Here is a 20,716-nt window from a genome sequence, read left to right as displayed (position 1 = left end):
ACGTGATATTGCTGAGCTTCATCACACACAGAGGGACGCTCGGCAGAGGTAACGTTAATTTGTATAAATCAGATGGATCATTAATTCGCGATGGGTAAATATTGTTATCGAACCGTTATTCGACGTAACACGAAGTTATTCGTATCCCTGAACAAACGTCGAAACTAATCGTACTGCGGCGTGTCCCGTCGTTGTGCTGCAGCTACATAAAATATGCGCCGGAGCGTAATTTTACGGCGACTGAATCGAAATAAAATGTAACTATATAAAATGAAACTCGATTTCTCCCCCCCCCCCCCTCCCCTCCGAACGCGATGGCGTTAATTCCAACAGAATACCAACGTCGTTATCTTACCGCGCGCGCTTCCGGCTTCCTCTTAACTCATTTATCATATTATATCGAAACCATTTGTTTCGCGTGTCATTTTTAGCACGTAAAGGCGAACGCGTGCGAAACTGCCGCCGCCGCGCCGCGCCGCTACGAGCAGGAAATTGAAGCGACGGCATACGCAAGGACCGCGGAAATAAGATCTTAAGCTATTTACGATTAAAACCCGATATTCTCTAGACCGCTCTCGAGTACTTAATAGCTTTAACGACGGTGCGATTTCAATGATAGCCGTTACGATTACTTCCGATTCCGGCTGATTGCGAGTGTAACCTTGGCGCTTTTTCGTATTAATATCCTTACACCCGAGATATCGATCCGCTGAAACACATTAATCTTCTCGAGAGTTCAGTTAAACGGAAAAAAAAATTATTTCAGTCTTAGGCAAGAGATATTATTTCTGTGCATTCCAATGAAAAGTTCTATACAGGATACAGAGCTTAAGAATATTACAAATTGCCCTCTCGGAAAATTGGAGATATGTATATATGTAGGAAAATATATTATATTGGATAAAATCTTTTCCAGCATTTCTGGGTTCGTCTTTCATACGATATATGAGATATCGCTACCGGAAAACGGCAAGAGAGAGTTCTTCGTTTTTTCAAATAAAATTATCTTTCCTTACATAAATCGACTCTTTCCGACTCTGTGTAACATATTTAAGCTATAAGATCACCGAAAATGAATATTGCATAAAAGATATTTCGTATTTTATTCCGATACGATCCGATATAAAATACGATGCATCTCGTAAAAAGTATTCATTTTTCCAATGACCTTACTTTGTATGTAGGATATGGAGAAGAATCGATTGACGTAAAAAGAGACGTAGCGGTATTTGAAGGAGAAAAACAATTGCACATTGCGGATGCATTCGTGTATCTATGCGCGAAGAATAGAATCATTAATCGATCAAAGGTCAATGTGAATACTTTACACGAAATATTTTATACGTGTATTTTATATTAGAGTAAAAGGAGAGTTCTCCTTGCTTTCACGGAAATTAAAAAGAGAGAATCGATATGTACGTATAAAAGACATTTTTACTTAAAAAACGAGAGGCTAATAATGATACTCTGTACAAATAGAAGGATAATCCAATAAACCCCAAAATGTTAAAGTTGATTTTGTCGCTACCTTTAATAATTCACGAGAGAATAACTTGCAACACTATTAATTTTACACACCCTGTATATAATGATTATATTACCCCTGTATATAGTAATTTTGTACTCAATAACCCCGTAATATTGATGGAAATTAATCAATATTTTACGGTTTATTTTATGGTTTATAAATAAACTTCCACATTTACGCCGGTTAAATGATTAAACTAGGATGAGATTCCATTGCATGTAGAGTCCGTTTACAAATGAAAATGTACGGTGAGTTATACGATAGCTTTTTATTTAAAGCTCGAGAGCCGCGCGCGTAGCTCTAGGAGTTTTCCGATAAATATGCTCGGGTATAAGGATCCATTTTTTTTAAATACTCGCCAGATATACCCTTTTAAAAATATCTCCTTGCATTTCCTTTATAATTAATTACTCCATTTGTCACCTTCTTCGTCATTTTTCCACTCTCTCTTTGTGACAGAAATTTTAATTGTATATACCTTCACATTCTCGCGTTTCGAAATTACTTAAAAACGCGACGACCGTCAGATTTAATCTCGGAGCCGGTGAGAGAAGAGGAGAGAAAAGATATGACTCGCGTCGCCGCGTAATATAAATTCACTTTTTCCCACCGTTTGCATTTACGTTAATGAGCCGTGATAACAGCTTTTTTTCCTGTCGATATTCTGAATAAGGATCATCATTTCTCGCGAAAGAAATCGAGGTCACTTACAAGGAGAACTGAATGGACAAAAAAGAAATTGGCGCAATTGAATGAACAGATTTGAGATGATTTCACGAGAGGTGAATTTTTGAAAGACGGAAAAGAGTCCTTGTGCGAAAAAGTCCTTTCAAAATTCTTTCCTTTGGTTCAGAAAACGAAAAGGGAGAAGGAAGAGAAAAGAAGAATCAGCAGACTAAGAGAAGATTCAAAGTGTATCTCTTCTCACAGTACCTGTGTGTATTTTGTCGCACGCGCGCGTCGTACTTCCACTCTTCCCGCGTTGTCACTCTCTTTTTTTTTCGCCAGCCACCGGAGTCCTCCGCGCGAGATCCCGCCTCGCCACCTGTTCGTGCGTGCTCTCAAGACCGCATGCCGTATAATCACCACCCACCCCGTTCCTCTTCCTCCCGCTCCGTACGACACCCTCGAGAAAATTGCCAATACGGCTCGTCTATCCTTCCCCCGCTCTTCTTTTTCTTTCTTCTTCCGCGGCCGCGAGATTACACCGGAAGAGGTCGGCGCGTTGCCGGACCGGTTTTCCCTCGCGCTGGGTTCCCTTGGCAACGATTGACGACTCGGTTTCCCGGTTCCCAGAACGCCGGCTTTATTTTCGGTATAACCAAGGCGGCGATGTAGACGCGTACGATATAGACGCTGGCGGAGACGACGTCCCGTGATGACGGCCGGCGGCGACGGCACCCGACGCTCCTCTTCTCATGGTCGGGGGAGACTCGGCGACCTGCGATGCTACGGTGTTGGGGGTTGCGACGTGCCTGACGCGCGAGGGCGACCGACCGACCGACAAGCTCCGTCCACCGTCTATATATCGCGACACGCGCGCGTCCGCCGCCCCGTGAAAGGATCCCGGAGGCTGCGCCGGATGGGCCCGCGAATGCGCAAGCTCACAAGCCTCGTAAACTCACCCTCTGCCCGTAGGCACCTCACCTTCTCGCCCTTTACGCGCAGGTGGGAAAGACAGAGGTAGACAGATAGATAGGGAAAGAGAGATAGCCATACCTATGCCTGCTTGCCTGACTGCCTGCCGCCTGGCTCTTGCCAGGCTAACTTGAATCCAACCTCGAGAACACCCCCGTTGGCTGTGCAATCCAGATCGGACCAAGTTGAGTTGTGTATATTAGTGTCCATACTAAAAAGAGTTTATTTCAATACTGAAGAGAAAAGTCTCGATAGATAAGCGCAACAAGTACATACTATAGTCAAAACATCTCAAAGTGCATAAACAAATAAATATAGAAACAGCGATATAAAACGAAATGTAATATTAAATGTAACGCATGTTGTATATAGCATGCGTGTGTATACATTCTACCATCCATTAGTTCTTTTCCACGTACCTTTCAAGGTTTTAATTTAATGAGTGCGCACATTTTTTGTCCGCGTTCAAAGAGGCATTCCTGTTTGAAATAAAATATTGTATAAGTTGTATGACCTTTTCTTCTAATGAAGTTTTTTGTCTTTACAATTTGTTTAGATTCTCATTTGTTTTGATTTGTCCGCTAAATACGAGGACTCTTTAGTGTTAAAATTAATGAAGTATATGTATACTTGTAATTTGATATTCCGCGAGCATAAATTATCGTTCACAGAGAGAACTCACAAGGGGGGAGGGGTGCGTACTTTACTTCTGGAAATTAATAATGTACTGTTCTCCGTGGCAAGAGTTACATTAATTATTACCCAAGCTAATCCGCCGAAGTCCACGGCGAGCGAATATTTTGCATGTTTATTTGTCGTTGAAAAAGCACTCATAATGGTTTCTTTTCCTTCAAAGAAATGATACTCTTGTTAGAAGATTTTTATTCCAGGCTATTAATAAAAGTAGAGTGTATAACTTTCTATCTTCCATGCGGAAAAAGTATCAATTTATCAATTAAGAATATATTAAGACTACTTAAAATTCAATACACATAATACCTAGGATTTTGTCCTCGAAGCAAGAGTCGCATCTTTGAAGCTGGACTACTGAAAATACTTTAAATCTTAATTATGGGTAATTAACAATTGCGTTAGCGTCTTTATTTAAAAAATATCTACCTCACTTTGTTTTATTTGTGTGTGTGTGTGTGTGTGAGTGTGTGTGTGTGAGTGTGTGTGTGTGTAAGAAAAAATCTTTTCGATTATCTTACTCTAATATTTTTATGCACAGAATAATGAGAAAGATTGTTTTACATTAAAACAATTAAATATACAACCTTGGCCATAAGTATAAGGCACAATTTATTGCATTTTCTTGGAAAGGGCAATAATAAAAGCTAAAGGAGGACCAACAAAATATTAAAATTATTATAAAAATATATTTTTTTAGTAAAACTGTTTTTTAATTTATTTTTCGTTAGATACAGAACATTTCAATTTGTGGGAGGTACTTTATACTTATGATCAAGAATGTATAACTTTATCTTTAAAAAAGTGCAATTGCATCTTGCAAGTACATCGATATATTGATCGATATATAAAAAAATATAATCACAGACTGATGGATTATACTAAACAGTGACGGTTCTCTATTACTTCTTCTGTTACTCTATCTTGACTTAGAAACTAATTCACTAATTAATTAGAACTAATTCAACCCAGTTACTAAAATCATTCTGTATGTAATGTCTGTCCTTGTTTCGTGATCCGTTCAAGGAAAAGGACGCCAATCCGTGCCGCGCCCAATGTTAGGTATTCGGTGTTGTGCCACACGTAGGCGTCACGCACAGGAAAGGAAACGATCGCGGGCGCAAAGCGGCATAATTGGCGTAACGACAATAATGAGCATTGTTACCCGCGAATTGCTGAATTATAGATACGTTCCTTTGGCTCGTAATCGGATTTACCGTTGTCGGGGGCAATCGGACTATTGCAAAGCGCAACTGAGCGGCGTGATTCAACCGGGCGCTCCGTGGGTCGGAAGTGTGACGGTAAACTCGGCATTGAACGCAAAACGGAACGCAGCTCACGCCGCCTCCGGACCTAAACTGCGAAACGCGCGTCGCCCGCATGCGTTCGTACACGCGCGTATACCACGTAAATAGGTGTCCTCTTCCTTCGCCTCTCCAAGTTACGGAGTTCAAAGGGGCATTTTGTCAGCCTCCGTATGTTGAATACTATAACTGGGATGTTACGACGCATTACACATAGGTATGTATATGCATAGATTCGCATTACGGTGACTGCACTTAAAGAGTTCCTTCGCTTTGCATTCCCCGGAATATAACATATAAAGCACAGAGAGATTTTTAAAGTACGTATCTCGCGAGCAACGTTTCATCGAATGCGCACGTACTTTTCATGCCGCGTTATTGACAATTTATACCTATTTTATTAAATAAAAATTCGTTTTTTATGTAATTTATGCATTTGTTACAAAATCCATTTTAAATACATGTTTTTTCTACGAATAAAAACAACACGGGTACAACTTTCGTTAGACAAATAATAACAGCACGTAGATGAAAAAAATATCGTAAAAAGGTTGTATGTGTATCGAGAAAAAAGAGCGAGTAAAAAATAATAATATTCTCCATTGGGTTTGTATAAAATATACATCGTTAATCTTAATACGCGTGAATACGGAATACAGTAAAGTTAATAAAATATCTCGCCTCTTGCGTCCCTTTTCACGCTGAAGATCTCTCTCTGCGTTATGAAATATCCGTTGCGCGTATATCAACGGGCGTTACTCAATTTGTGATGTACACTGCATTGATAGATGAATTTCTCCCTCTGCCAGTCAAGCTGCAACGTGTTAAAACGCACATCGCGTGCGTTTTAAATGCAGCAACGTAAGGGTAATTAGAAAATTATATCGCACACTTACAGTTCTGTCCGGGTCTGTCTCCGTCTTTCTAGATTTCTCAGACGATTCCGCATTTCCCATTCGTTCCTTCTCATCCTCGAGAAAACTGAATCATGCCAAATTAAAAATCTCGTCTCGAAATTAACAGTTAATAAATATACAAAAGCACGAATTACCTATGCTCCTGTTTAAGTCTCAAATCCTGAGAGTATAATTCCGTTACGGCAACAGTTTCGTTATTTTCAGCATTGAAAATTTCGGAGTGGAACTTCTCTTTACTCGTTTTTCTACTCACAGACGATCTAGCCTCTCTCGTGTACCGTTTACGCAAGGTGAATTTATTGTAAAGCCTATGCTCTTGGGAATTATCCCGACAGCTATCGCGATCCTTCTTCGCTTCGATACGCGCGGCATTCGACTCGGTGTTCTCGGCCGCGTGGGAGATCAAAATATTGATTCGATTATGCAGCTCCGACAGTTCCTTCAAGTTCAGCGACTAGAAAGAATAACCGGTAACGAACCGAAACGCGAAAAGTTAGTTATTAACCGTACCTGCAACCAATTCTCCGCGTCGAACGGACTCTTCTCGATTTTCATAATATCTTCGAATCTCGCCTGTAATCTCTCGACATGTTCGTTATGCCTCTTACGAAGAGCAATCAAGCTGCCGTCATACTTTTTCTTCAGCAACGTTAATTTGTTCTGATATTCATCCACTTGTTGCTGTTATTAGATTAAAAAATTAGTTAAAGTAAAAATTATAAAATATTTTTAAAATACATTAAAATTTTTTAATTACTTTTAAAGTTATTAATTATAATAGTTTTTTAATTTACAAAAATGACGCTGAGAGAAAAGAGAAGAAAACTTATATGTATATATAAATTTACTTTAACTGTAGTTTGCAGATCGTTTTTCTCCTGCAACAAATAGGTAACGCACTCCTGGAGATTCTTTATTTCGCGATCTCTCAGTTTTACGTCGTCCATCAGATTTTCAATTTCTTGCAGTTTTTCCTCGTATTGTCTTTCAAGAAATCTCAACTTGTCCGCAACGTTTTCAGAATTACAATCCACTTCTCGAGCGACCGGATCTAATGTGTCCTCATCTTCTTGATAAGACTTGAGAGAATCCGCGAGCGTTAGTTCGATTGTATAGTTCGAGACTGAGTCGTTAGGCATTTTGACGAAAAAAAAAAAAAAAAAGAAATTCAGTTCTGTAATTTAATAAGCAATGAAATTTAATGTACCTTCTCAGCATATATTTTTGTTTGTTGCTTTCCTCCCTCATCTTCGATTTCGAGAGTTTCTTTATCCTGACAGCGTTCAGACGCGTTCTCTCTACCGTATTCTCGAATGTCTGTCTGGAGACGCAGAATTGTCTCGTAAATTTTCTTGGGAAGCGTGTACAGCGCGTCCTTCAGAGATGACTTCACCGCATTCTCGTGGGGATACAACAGCTGATCGTTGGTACTTCTTACCGTCTCTATGTCCGCCCTCAATGTCTCATTGCCGTGCGATAACACCTGCAGTCTACTCTCGACGCTCGCGGTGGAGCTCCGGTAGCTCGCGATTTCGCCCTTGAGATAGTCCACTCGCGCCAGCAGCCTCTCCTTATCCACGTCCAGGCCCGACAGGCTCGCCTGCAGGACATTTATCGCGGCCGCATTGTCGCTCTCTTGCCTCAACGATAATATCGTGTTGTTACTCCGCGCGAGTTTGACCTCGGCCTCCGTTAACTGATCGCGCAGCGATTGATTCTCGTCCCGCAGCTTCACGATGTCGCCGTGCTTCTGCGTCACCATCGCGTCGTATTTGATGCTGCCGTGCGTCAGTGCCATCCTGTTCTTCTCGTCCTTGCACTCGAGCTCCGCGATGATCTCAGCGTTCCTGGAGACGGTCTCGTTCGCCTGTATGAGCTTATTCGTAAGATCGTTGTTCTTCATCTGCAGGTCGATCAATCTATCGAATCGACAAGTTGACTTAAGAATGATGAATCGAGTAATGACACGAAGAATCGAAATAATAATGAAGTTACCAACTTCTTTCTCATGTTCTCGACATTGTTCGTTTCCTCCCTCAGCACATCGACGGTCCGCCTCAAATCGTCTATCTGCTGAGTCAACTTGCGCATCTGGTCCCTCTGCGCTCTCATCTCTTCACCCTGCGCGTCGTTCTCCCTCGAAAGTGCGCTCTTCGCATCGACGAGCTCGGCGTTCTCGAGCTTCAACGTGTCGCACTCCGTGCGGTACGAGAGAATGTCATTTTCCAACGCGGTGAGGTGTTCGCGGAGCCTCTCGATCTTCGAGTCCCTTTTACTTATTACAGCCTCCAACAACCTCTCCTTCTCCAACATCTTTTTCCGCAATTGCTCCCGAATCGCGCAGTCGCCCTCACCCCTTCGCAACACGTGCTCCGCCACTTTTTGCTTCAATTCCGTGATCTCGAGGTCCTTCTTTTGCAGCTCGTGCTGTTGCTTCGCGTACTCTTTGACGATTTGCACGTGGTGATCACCGGCACCTTGACGAATTTTCATCATCTCAGGTGAGACGACGTGTTACTCGCCACGTGTCGAGTTCATATGAATTACACGAGATACTTTAAAACGTAATACCTTGAAGTACCGTGGATATTTCATGTATCTTGTCGATGGAACGTTTGATGTGCGTGGCGAGGGCACGATCGATATCCTCATACGAGATTACTTCGTTCAACTTCGCTTTTTCTGATTCTTCTGAGCATGTTGTGGTAGTATCAACGTCGTCCGACTGAATCTGAACGCTAACTAGTTCCTTGGACGAATGACAGCCGTCATTACTCGACGTTGAAGTATCTTCTGTAATATTATAAACTTGACACAAATCTGCATTGGATTATCTGTTAATACGCAATCAATTATTTCCTACTTGCGCTGCAGCGTCGTTGTTATATTATTTAATGGAAAATGTAAAATTTGATACGAAATTATTAGCGGTAAAAATGTATGCAAACAAATAACAGAAAAAGATATAAAATCTAAACATATTAAATTTAATTATATATTAAATTTAAAGCACACAGTAAAGCACTGAAAAAAATCTGAATAAATTTTCAAAAGTATACATATGTGATTGACAGAATAAAATTTAGCAAAAATTTAATAAAACCTTTTAACGTTACCAAAAGAGATTGAAAAGAGCGATCTCAGATCTGTAGATCTCAGGAATTTGGATCGTGAATAATTGAACCGTAACGCAGCAAGCTTGTACAAAAAAAAGAAGAAAAATAAAACGTAATTCTTTATTCAGAATCACCGATCCGAGCCGTAATAGCGCAAATTGATTTGACGCGAATACGACGTCAGATTATTGGAACAACAACCGAGGCACGTCACGGATGAAAAGATCCGTGCCCCCGGAATATACCTGCAGCCGGCTGAATCAATCCGTGTCCGGTATCAAAATCTGTGTTTGTAATTTCGCTGACGGTCTCTTGGCTGTAACATGCCACATAAGCCTTTAAGTTATCTATCTCCCGCAGACGATTACGCCGTTCTAGCTTACACTCCTCCAACTCGGCTATGAACGCATTTAAAGCGGACAACGCGCTCTGCACGTCTAAGCAAGTGTCGTGCTCGCACTTGGTGTAATCGCAAACGCCCTCGTACGCTATCTTAGACTCGTCGAAATTGTTCAGGCTACTTTTCAGCATGTTGGTCAGATTACCGACCTCCCGCTCCATGCAGACTAGCTGCATCTCGCACTGCGAGATCTTGTCGCTTTTCGCCTGAATCTCATTTCTCAAGTCGGCCACTATACCATTCATCTCTACCTGATCGTGAAAATTATTAGTGGAAGAAAAGGAACAATAGAAAGAGGTGCGCAAAATTAAAAAGAAAAGTTTTTCAAGAATAAACGTACACATAAATGAGACGAAGTTTCAAAACGTGCTTATATTACGTATCTACTTATACATTTTCCCGCAAAGACGATTTCAAATTTTGAATTACGACGTGTGCCAAGCAGTGACCGAGTTTATTAATGTTAAACGTCTAATGTTAAATCAACTTTTACAACGATCTGATTTTTTTAGTTAGTCTGTTACTTTGCAATGAAAATGTTATACGTTCGCGGAACGAAAAAAATATTAAAAAACGAAGAAAATTTTGAAAAATTATTTCTACACTCCTACGGTTTTCTTTTTTATTACTCAAAGCCGTAAATCTTTCAGACCTCATGATCGGTAAGCCTGCAAATATTCGTTAAATCTCTTCGATTATGTTTACGACGTTTTACCCTAATTACAAATTATGTAGCGTCGCCCTTTCTCGGTATTGTCGAATAATTTATTTCCTATATATTAATTGAAGTGAACGTTAAAATTAATGGATTGCGATGTGACGCACGTAGCCAAATGACGCACCTCACGAGTGTCAGCCGCAGCAGACTTTTGCTTTATCAACGTCGATAGTTGTTTTATTTCGTCTTCTTTGTCCGCCAACGTGCAACTTAGCTCGCGATATTGCTTTTGAAGCATATCACGTTCCCACCAGACATTTTTCATCTGCTCTAAAGCGATACCGCAGCTCTCCGCCTCTCTCGATAAATGCTCCATTTCCTTCACCTTCCGCTAAATTCATCACATATTTACACATGTTAATTCATCGAATTCATCCGAATTTAGCTTTCTCGAAGGAAATTACATGTGTATTGCACGGCGTTTCTACAACACACGCTTTGTGCGTACGTACCGTGAGCGATTCGTTTTCCACGGAAAGTAATTCTACCTCCTTAGCTTCCATCCTAAGTTTCTGGATTTCCTGCGATTGGAAATAACAAACTTGACATTTTCTAGCTAACTCCGCTTTCAACTGATCCACCAGGAACTCGAATGAGGAGAGCTGCGAGAAAGATACACACAAGATAGTACAGTTGAAAAAGAAATGTGTGTATAAAATCGTACAAACATCATTCAAATTCTATTACTTTTACGCTCAGATCTTCCATCTCGTCGTCGCGCCTGTCGCTCGTCATTTGCAATCTCTCTTGCAGAGTCTAGAGACGCGAGATTCAAATAATTACACTAAATTTTTAATCCAGCCCAAGTAACACTCGATTATCGACGACAAGGTCGAGATGACGTCATTTTGATTGAGACTTGATAAAGATTTCACTGAATATCGTGTCGATTTGACGTCACTGTGACATGGCGTGTTACTTGGAAAGTTAGTCGGGAGCAAGTACCGATTTACATTGAAATTACGTCTCAGAATGCCCGAGCTCTCGTCCTTCTCCTTTAACAGCGTCTGCAAATGCCTGATCAGCTCCCGCTGCTCCTCCAGCTCGTCCTCCTTCATCTGAAAAGCGAACGCGGGATAAATTTCGCCAGCCGTGCTTTCTGCCCTTGAAACTCGCGTCAATATAAAATCGTTGTTTCGTACGCCAAGCTCGTTCTTCAGCACGATAATTTCCGAATCCTTCTGAATAATCACTCCCTTGTGGCTCCTCTCGCAGGTCTCGGAATCCGAGTTCTCTAACTCGGTTTCGGACGTGGATACGCTTTCGCTGGTTTTGTAGTATTCACTGGAGAGCGAATCGACATTAGACTGTTTCTCGTCGTTCTCCTTACACTCTTCCGTTTGCACACCCATCTCGCGTACCTCTTGCGTCGCTTGGGAAGACGCGTCGACATACTCGACGCAGATGCTCGCTCGCTCGTTGCACTCTGCAAAATTCATAGCGGCTCGCAACGGATCGTTTAGCAAAGTGCCTTTAAAATTGGCCGAAGAGAATTCAAAACAAAACCGACCTCGCGCCTCTTCAATATTTCCGACAAATATTTAAAATAAATCGATACGTTTTTGCAGAATATTTTTATATTAATCATTTTTATTGTTAATATAATTTTTTGCAGCTTGAACCTTTTACCTCGCATGTTTCTCGCCTCGGTTAATATATTGCAGGACGTTACGCGCGACACCAGATAAGTATTATTTTCCGATAATGGATTCGCGTTCAGGCTCTCTCTCGGTACGCGCGTATTAGCTAACAGAGGCGGATAGCCGCCTCTGCCGTAATATCGAAATCCGTCCGGGCGAAAGTAAATCGACAAAAAAGTGTCGGAACATTGCAGGGATGCGGTCCTGCCCGCGTTGATGAATAATCTATGCCCCTGAGAGAGCGGTCTTATCACAGATCCAATTCTCATTCCCTCCGTCTCATCGTTGGTCCCGTCAGTGGCTCTATCCTGCAACAACGAAGAACCATTACCATTCGACCGAAGGGCTTAACACGCTCTCACGGAAGCTCACGAGATTCTCCAGGTGCTCCCGTTGCTCCGGGGTCAGATTTAATGATCTGTATCGCTGCAGTTCCCGCCGCGCGACTCGCAGCTCACGCTGAGCTTGTGCCGTAAGTGCCATCATGTTTTCTATTATCACGCTGGATGGTATCAGTTTCACCGGCTGCGCACAAAGGGAATATACCGAGATAACTGAAATTTTCCCACTGACAGTAACGGTGGGTAAAGCCCAGATTTCGACAGATTTCAAGATCGCTTTCATTGAAAAAATTATGAATTATTTACACAGTTGTATAAATAGATAAAAAATTAATCTTTTTCCGGGACAAGCTCGAATCCAAAGGCGGATTTTTAAAAGAAAAAAGAAAAGATCAACGTGGAAAACGAACCAAAGGTTTCGCATGCTCGCTGAGCTCGCGAAAGTAGCGCGTGCCCTCCAAGACGTTCGGACTCCACGCCCGAATATCCGTACACGAATTGTACAGCTTCAAGCGACCTTCCGATCTTTTCTGTGGCAGAATGTAATCCCCGTAAGTCAAAGGTACACCGCCGTCGGGTTTGCCCGTCAAAAAAATACGGGGTCCATGCTCGGCGTAAGACATCTTTCTCTTTCTCGCCGCGGTGCCGCGGAAATCCACTCACGATCCAATATTTGCAAAATTTTCCGTCTTCCCCTAAAATTCAATAAACGATCGTGAAGCGTTCAATTTTTGCGAACATTATGTCCCACGCAAAATTACAGGTTTTGTTGGTTGGCGCTCTATCATATTTTATTTACACACCATAGTAACCGCGACAGAGAGAGAGGGAAGCCGGAAGCGAGAAGACATCGATTCCGGGGGATCCGCTTTTCTGCGGGATTACGTGAACAAATAATAGGGACCTTTGACTATAATCTATATAAATAGTCAAAGATAGGGACGACCTAAAAAATATACAATAAAATATCTTTATTTCATAAGCTGCCGTTAAAAAGAATTACAGCGTTAATAAGTATTTTCGTCCTTCGTGATTCATTAATTACCGCTTATCCGCACTAAGGAGTACATGCGACGTACCACGTTAAAAATATATCTAATTTCTCGCAAACGCTAATTTAGCACTCCCTCCAAAGTAACAACTACGGTTCGATAAAGCGCTTAGTACAGACGCAGACGAATAAGTACTTCTTGCAAAACGTAACTAGTCCGTACTCTATTTGGTTAAGTACAAAAATGATTCTTCGCTTCGAGCGATAAAATTCGTACAGATTAAACTTAAAGTGATTATCTTACAATAATACTAATCCTTCAATTCATCCTCTCGCTCAAACATTCTCTCTCTTTCTCTCTCTCTCTTTCTCACTCTCTTTTTTTCTTGGACTCGCATACCATAAATACCTTTTTTAAAAAGATATTTAGATATTGTACATCTTTTTTAGATATTATACATGATCTATGACGCATGGACACTCGGCCTAATAAGTTGAAAAGAAATGTATAAGGTATATATATCTTAACGATCGCGCAAGTGATACAATGCGATTAACAATTTGGCAATAATGGTACAATATGGATACGATATGGCCCGTTAAAAATAGCGCTTATTGCGGAAGTCCAAGTGATAGATTTGCGATTTACGAAAAAGATACACTCAATAGAAAAATATCTAGAATATTATAAATATATATATCTTTGTATATATTTATATATGTACATGTCTTTTCTCGAATTAAGTAGAAAAAGTGGGCTTGAGCGTATATAAAAATGGACTCGTGTAACTACGAAGGCAGTATAGATATCTTAGAAACGGTATCTCGTTCACTCCCCTCACTCCTCCTCGATGATGTAAATATAACTGGAATGTGATATTTCCTAACGTATTAATTCAATTCACTTCGATGAAGGCACGCAAAGAACAATATTTTACACACGTGAAAGTACGATCGATTATACCTGACGTTTCCGTCGATACACTTAACCGTCCTAATAAAAAGCATTACCCTTCGATCCTTAGTCCGCAATTGGATAACAGATAACAATGATAGATAAAAATGAAATTAAAATTCGAAAACTTCAACAGTCTAAACATGCGGTGGTGTGGACGTAGTAGATACACGAATAGGCGTGTGGCTGCATTTATAAGGGAACACTTGTCCTTTTTCTATCGTTTTTTTTTTTTACACTAACTGGAATGGTGTATCATGTAAGGCCACTCTTTTTTGCTTTTGGAGCGTTATTTGTCAGGCAGCAAAATTTATATTATCGATATCTTCTTCGTGACAGTGTAGCCTAAAACACGATGCCCCAGAGTAACGGATGATCAGTTGCGAAGTATCTAGACACGAGCAATTTTCCTAATTCTAAAATTCGCAGAGCATCACCGTAAGGAGTATCAGTCACAGACAATTTATAATACTGTGCAGAAATTGTCTTTTTTTTTCGCGATTATTTCTCTCGTTTTTTCCTATGCTTGTACTATGATACTTTATAACGGATCGTCCATTGCCGTCCTATAACTTGTAAATATAAAACGCTCTACCCCCTACAGGTGCAATACACCCTGATCGTAATTTTGGTGATGGTGATGATGATGATGATAAGGATGGTGTTGAGTGGACGACGCCGAGGCGTCGTCCTGCATCGTCATGCCTGTGAGATCGACGATCTCGTCCGCCTCTTCGTCACTACCGGCGCTCTGCGTGGACTGACGACTTCCTGACGATAATTGACTGTTGCGCGAGAACGAACCACGGCGAGGTGCCGTTAACGCTGCCCTTTGATTCGCCGGCTTGACGGTGATGATGAGATTGGAGGAATTCGCTATCATCATATCTGTCACCTGTTTCATGCACGAATAAGTATAAAAAATAACAGGAAGAAAAAAGAAAGGTATTTTGCTTTATGCAGATGTACTTTATTTATATAGGATTTAAAATATTTTGGATGTTATTAGAAAAATGCAATGTGACGCAGCAATTGAATTATATTATTACGTATTTAATGAAAATATTTTATTATCTCAAAATAAAGGAAATGTTATTTCATAATTCTACTAGCACAACTATGATTGTTATATTAAATATATATTTGGAAATTTGGTGCGACTCGATAAATCATTTTTTTGTAAGATTATCACTTACCTGATCGAGAGTTTTGCCCGCGACTTCAATACCATTCACTTCCAGGACCTCGTCATTCACCGCTAGAAGCCCTGTGCTCTCTGCCAAGCCACCCGGCACCAATCTACTGATGAACACACCTGGAACTTTCTCAATCCCCCCACCAGCGGACGGCGGCAGTATGCGAAAGCTTTCACCATCTTTGATATAAAATCCTAAGGGCTTGTCGGACCCGTGTTTCAATAGGCGCACACGTCGACAGGTTTCTGGCAGTATGTCGACATCGATGATTGCGGACACCTGACAGCGAGTGTGAATAAGTAAGTGGATCGCCCAGTAAAATCGCGCATTGGAAAACGAAAACGAGAGGGGCGAACTTACCTGCCGAAAATCATGTGGATTTGAGATAACTATGGACTTCGGCTTTCCTGGTGTGCCGCCCAAGATACTGGATATCAAGTTTTTAGGCTTTATTGTGCCGTATCCATTGTCCCACGCCCCGTCGCCTGTAGTGACACAACGGTCCAGTTAAATGCACACGTGCAAAAAATTTATACACGTACAGAGGAGCGAGGAGCACAGTGCAACGTGCGGGAGAATCCTACCTTTCCTGTGTATAAAAATTCTGAGCAGGCACTTGGCATTCGCTAGAGCCCTCGCCAGATTGTTATCATTATTGATGGGAAGTAGATCACCATCTGTGTCCGTGTACCAGATCGAAAAGTTAAAGTCCGCACCCAGGTCGTGCCGTTGCGCCAGCAGCTTCCCGAAGTCCTCGTAGCTCATGGGCTCGTTACGATTCATGGAGAATCTGATGATGTCGGCGTCGAACTGCAAAACAAAATTTAAATAACGTGATGCGCGATCCCGCGAACGTCCTCCACGTATCGCTACTCCAGACGTTCACGACGCTGACGTGTACACCCACTTTGCTCTTCACGGCGACGATGCCGCTGTCCACCTTGTCCTGCTTCTTGGACATCCTCGGAGCTGCTTTCACCCAACCGACGTACCACTGCTTACGGCTGACTCAAACTAGCCTACGCGAGGAGGACGGGAAGACGTGCATACCGAACTGCGAACGAGTAACGACGTGCGCGCGGCGCACCTCGGCTGCGACCACGGTGAAATTCCTAAGGATTCTCGCTAGGGATTTCTATTGATCCCACCAGATGGCGTCAATTGTCCCTAGTCACTTGACGGCATGGCGCGATTTCCGATTGGCTGCAAATCCAACGCGAAGTGTTTCCTGGATGCTGGATGCTGCAACGCAGTTGGACTGCTTGTTTCGCCTCTGTCTCATCGCCCTCGTCGGGTGATCATATGTCAATATTGTTGATGCTCCGTGCTGCCCGGCACTTCTTACAGTTGTGATATTTCACATTTATTCCTTTAAGAATTAACAACAGAAAAGGATATATGTAGAATAAAAGTGTAAAGAAAATCAGATAAGACGTAAGGAAGAAATAAATAAGTAATAATTTTAGCTGATATAAAATCAACTAGAAACAAACTTTATTTTTTTACGCATATTGTATTTAATGTCACGATTTGTAAAATTAACACCACATTGTAAACAAGTCGGTGTAACTTTGTGTGCAGATGAGTGATCAAGATCCAACGAGTATTATTAACATGATAAAGGACCTGCGTTCTGGAGCAGACTCTTACCGCAGGAGCGGAGGAGTCCCGGTACGTTTCTCGGGAACTGGCTACATATCTTCGAAGTTCAATGAGAGCGCAGACGACAGCATCACTTCGCCCAAACGTCCGAGGATAGATGACTCCGATACGTCTGTAAACAATAAGACTCAGTCTGACTCTGTCCCGGGTAGTCCTTGGGAATGGCGACGTATGAAAGGAGAGGTAAGACTGATATAATGTGAATATGAAAAAAGTAAATCTGGAAGAAAAAAAAAAGAGATTGGAAGATACATTTCCGTGCAGGTGATATCGTTAAAGACCAGACTGATGCATCAAGAGGCGGCTGTGCAACAGCTACACAATATACGTAGGCAGATGGAGGAGGTCTTCGAGAAGGAGAAGGGTCTCCTGCAAGTCCAGTCGGAGCAGGATAAGCAAACCATTCAACAGCTGGAGGTCCGACTTGACGTTGCACGGCGGACGATTCAGGATGTGAAGGAGACGCATGATACTGCGGAGAAGGAATGGTCCCAAGTAATTGTTTTTTTTATATATATATATTGTATAGTTTTTGTTAGGTTAAATCAATCTTGACGCTCTGCATTTAATTAGGTAAGGAACGGCTTGGAAAGGAAAATAGCATCGTTGCTAAACGAAAACGCACAATTGTCGGAGAATCTAAGAAATGTTACCGCAAACGAAAAATCTCCACCTCCTGAAGATATCAACGAGTCGAGTGAATTGCAAATGAAACTGGAAACTGTGGAGGCCAGAGCAGCAATGCTGGAGGAAAGGATGAAGGATCATCTCAAGATGCAACAGGACTACGAATTGCAGAATGTGGAGCTGCAGAACATGAAAATGAAACTGGAGAAGCTCGAGTCAGAGAGAGCGTTGTGGGAGGAGGGCAAGCTGCTGGTGGGAAGAGCCGCGCGAGCGAACGACCTCGAGAAAGAGTTGAATGCGGCGAAGAAGACGATTGTAGTGCTGAAAGAGTCGGTCAGGGAGAAATTACTTTTGGAGGAGCAAATGGCCAACATGACAAAGAGGTTAGGTTTCGACATGGTCTTTAACGATATCACCTGCACGGAAATGTATCTTCCAATCTCTTTTAAGATAAAACGTCGTGTCTAATTAACGGTGTGCACGCTTTGTTGCAGGCTAGAGCATACGGAAAAGGTGGAGCAACAAGTGGCAGTGTTAGAGGCGAAGCGATCCGAGCTCGCGCTTCGCTTGCAGGAGTACGAAACGATTGGCATTACCGGCGGACCGGCGGCGATGAAGAGAGAGTTGAATAGACTTCAGCAAGCTGAGGTGGATCTGAGAGCAGAGGAGGGCCAGCTCAGATCGAAACTGGACGCGGTTCTGCGAGAGTTGCAGAATCTGTCAAAGAATTACGAGGAGGCGAGGAAGCTGGCTGCTGACGTGACGTTGTCGAAAGAGAAACTGAGCAAGCTGGTGAACAGACTCCAGAAGAAGATGATTCTCGTCACCAGGGAGAGGGACAGTTACAGGCAGCAATTAGATTTGTACGAGAAGGAGATAACGGTGGACGGCAACAATGCGATGACCGAACGAATACCGGCCCTGGAACGTGTTATCGACGGATATAGGTACACCTTTACATACTGACGTGTTTATTCAGCAAATATTCAGTTAAATTAAATTATATTTCATGAAAGAGAAAAATATTCCAAATTTTCTTAGGGACTTGGTCAGCAAATTGGAAATGGATCTTCAAGCGGCCGAGACTGGCACTCAGAAGAACGAGTGCAATAAATTGAGGGAAGAGATCGAGCAGTTGAGAGGCGAGCTTGAGCATCGCGCGTTGAAGGGCGACTTCAACTGCAACGCCCGAGTTCTGCACTTCACGATGAATCCCGCAGCGATGGCGGAGAAGCAAGCCGAGGAGAAACAAGCGGCTCTATTACGAGAAGTTGAGGAGCTTCGTGCCAAGGTGGCGTCGGGAAATTATGGCGCGACTGTTTCCTCGTTGCAGATACAAGGTGTGGATAAATATATTAAAGCATATTTTTATTTTCTATATTTTTTTCTGCGGAGCAATACATTCTCTTATTTTTACTTAATACAGAAATCGCGGAGCTGAAGCAAACACATGAAATAAAGATAGCACGTTTGAAGGAGGCTTTCAAGGCGTCCTCGCAAGAGTATCGCCAAGCGTGCTACCAGCTGTTCGGCTGGAGGGTGGATCGAACGAAAGAGGGCTGCTACAAGCTGTCGAGTCAATACGCAGAGTCGCCGGATGACTTCCTGTTTTTCCACGTAGGCGAGGAGGGTGTAGATATGTTGGAGACCGTCTTTTCCGCGAATCTGGGCAGCTTGATCGAGCAATACCTGCAGAGGCAGCACAGCGTCCCCATGTTCCTCAATGCCGTGCAGTCCGATCTGTTCAGCCAACAAACGGTGACAAATGTCATGACATAATATTGTTTCATGTCTGTAATTAAAACTGATATAGCTTTTATTCATTAAGCTTCAATATACAATGATTAATAAATATATAATGGCTAATAAATTTCTATAATTCTGTCTGTACAAAAAGCTGTGTTTATTCACACATTAATCTGTTGAAGTCCATTTAATTCGAAATTAATTGTTTATTCATAAATGATATAACATAATAATTATTCATTTCATACGCACTCGCCGATGCGTTATTTCAAATCTATTCTACCTTGCGCTGATAATGTATCTTCTCTATCTTCAGTTGCTACGAAAAATATCTGCCATGACAGTTCAGAATATTCTCAAGAAATTTCTAATTTCTACATATTTAATTATCAATTGTAAATAAAAAAATAGACGATAAAATTAAATTTCCGCCTAAAATATTTTGCAACAGAATATTAATATAAAATATTATATGTCGGATAATAAACGTTTTTTTAGAATAACACATACTCATTCTATTTGAAATTATAAAAAATATATTTAAATTAAAATATTCAAAAGTTTAAAAGTAAAATTAGCAATAATATTGAGTTAATATAATTTTTAATGATTGAAGACATAGACATTGAAATAAAAACAATGTATCTTTTTATCTTATGCAAAGTAAAAAATTGCAAAAATTACTCGATAAAGTTATTAAAATTCAATTATATAGTTGATCGTCACTGAACATGCTCCTTATATCATTAATTGATTTTAAAATATACGGCTTGAACTTTATATTTTCCCATGATTCTTTGATAAAAGCCAACGTCGAGGAGACTCACTGAACTCTTATCACGCATAAAAATCCTATGAGAGGACGTCGAAGTTGAAAATCGCGTCGGGCCATCGGCGGCCGTCCCGCGGGAGACGTTACCGTCTCAGACACGCTCGTACGTGCCTAGAAAAGGGAGGCTTGTCCCAAAAGAGCGATTCCCATTGCTTTGTTCGGCGAAGGAGATGCGATGGTGGTCTTCATTAGTGAGTAAGCCACTATATGAGTTCACACACCGGTACATGTGAACAAATGTGAACTCACACATTTCTAAAATTTAACGTGTCTGCCTGCGTGTAAATATGTGTACATCTGGGTGACCAAAAGCATTTCGTGGTAACGAAAGGGATGAGAGGAGAGGAGAGGAGAGGAGAGGAGAGGAGAGCGAGAGCAAGAGAGAGGGGGGGGGAGAGAGAAAACGGTCGTCTGT

General features: G+C 41.7%; 4 protein-coding genes across 8 annotated transcripts in view; 1 reads left to right on the top strand and 3 right to left on the bottom strand.

Annotated features, from left to right (window-relative positions):
• Window positions 1-3,043, bottom strand: part of LOC105454252 (ras-specific guanine nucleotide-releasing factor 1) — a 52,088-nt gene extending 49,045 nt beyond the window's left edge. For 3 of the 4 annotated variants that reach the window (XM_011696759.1, XM_011696762.1, XM_011696760.1), the window contains exon 1: window positions 2,462-3,042. The gene's annotated coding sequence lies outside the window, so the exon portion shown is untranslated. Of the gene's footprint in view, window positions 1-2,461 lie in introns of all 4 variants that reach the window. The other variant, XM_011696761.1, reaches the window with a different exon arrangement.
• A 2,532-nt stretch (window positions 3,044-5,575) lies between these two features.
• Window positions 5,576-13,087, bottom strand: LOC105454251 (early endosome antigen 1-like). The gene is made up of 17 exons (XM_011696758.1): window positions 12,703-13,087; window positions 12,324-12,476; window positions 11,941-12,259; window positions 11,454-11,737; window positions 11,265-11,369; window positions 10,999-11,067; window positions 10,764-10,913; window positions 10,436-10,642; window positions 9,439-9,844; window positions 8,649-8,870; window positions 8,077-8,554; window positions 7,285-7,996; window positions 6,926-7,156; window positions 6,588-6,758; window positions 6,212-6,531; window positions 6,057-6,141; window positions 5,576-5,974 (listed from the first exon to the last, which is right to left on the bottom strand). The coding sequence occupies exons 1-17, from the start codon at window positions 12,913-12,915 to the stop codon at window positions 5,906-5,908; spliced, it is 4,194 nt and encodes a 1,397-aa protein (XP_011695060.1). The 5' UTR covers window positions 12,916-13,087; the 3' UTR covers window positions 5,576-5,905.
• Window positions 13,088-13,248: 161 nt separating this feature from the next.
• Window positions 13,249-16,519, bottom strand: LOC105454250 (partitioning defective 6 homolog gamma). The gene is made up of 5 exons (XM_011696757.1): window positions 16,342-16,519; window positions 16,019-16,244; window positions 15,795-15,919; window positions 15,435-15,713; window positions 13,249-15,133 (listed from the first exon to the last, which is right to left on the bottom strand). Exons 1-5 carry the CDS (start codon window positions 16,393-16,395, stop codon window positions 14,837-14,839), a joined length of 981 nt encoding a protein of 326 aa, XP_011695059.1. The 5' UTR covers window positions 16,396-16,519; the 3' UTR covers window positions 13,249-14,836.
• Window positions 16,520-16,651: 132 nt separating this feature from the next.
• LOC105454249 (mitotic spindle assembly checkpoint protein MAD1) lies at window positions 16,652-19,613 on the top strand. 2 transcript variants are annotated; one of them, XM_011696755.1, is made up of 7 exons: window positions 16,652-16,887; window positions 17,016-17,279; window positions 17,361-17,591; window positions 17,670-18,106; window positions 18,218-18,670; window positions 18,765-19,063; window positions 19,150-19,613. In XM_011696755.1, exons 2-7 carry the CDS (start codon window positions 17,016-17,018, stop codon window positions 19,500-19,502), a joined length of 2,037 nt encoding a protein of 678 aa, XP_011695057.1. In that variant the 5' UTR covers window positions 16,652-16,887; the 3' UTR covers window positions 19,503-19,613. The 2 variants fall into 2 exon arrangements, with proteins under 2 accessions (XP_011695057.1, XP_011695056.1); XM_011696754.1 differs by having other exon boundaries at window positions 16,657-16,868.
• Window positions 19,614-20,716: the final 1,103 nt, after the last annotated feature.

The sequence above is a fragment of the Wasmannia auropunctata genome, unplaced genomic scaffold (assembly GCF_000956235.1).
Source record: "Wasmannia auropunctata unplaced genomic scaffold, wasmannia.A_1.0 LD335987.1, whole genome shotgun sequence".
In the NCBI taxonomy this organism is placed as follows: domain Eukaryota; kingdom Metazoa; phylum Arthropoda; class Insecta; order Hymenoptera; family Formicidae; genus Wasmannia; species Wasmannia auropunctata.
This window is presented reverse-complemented; position numbering and strand designations above follow the sequence as displayed.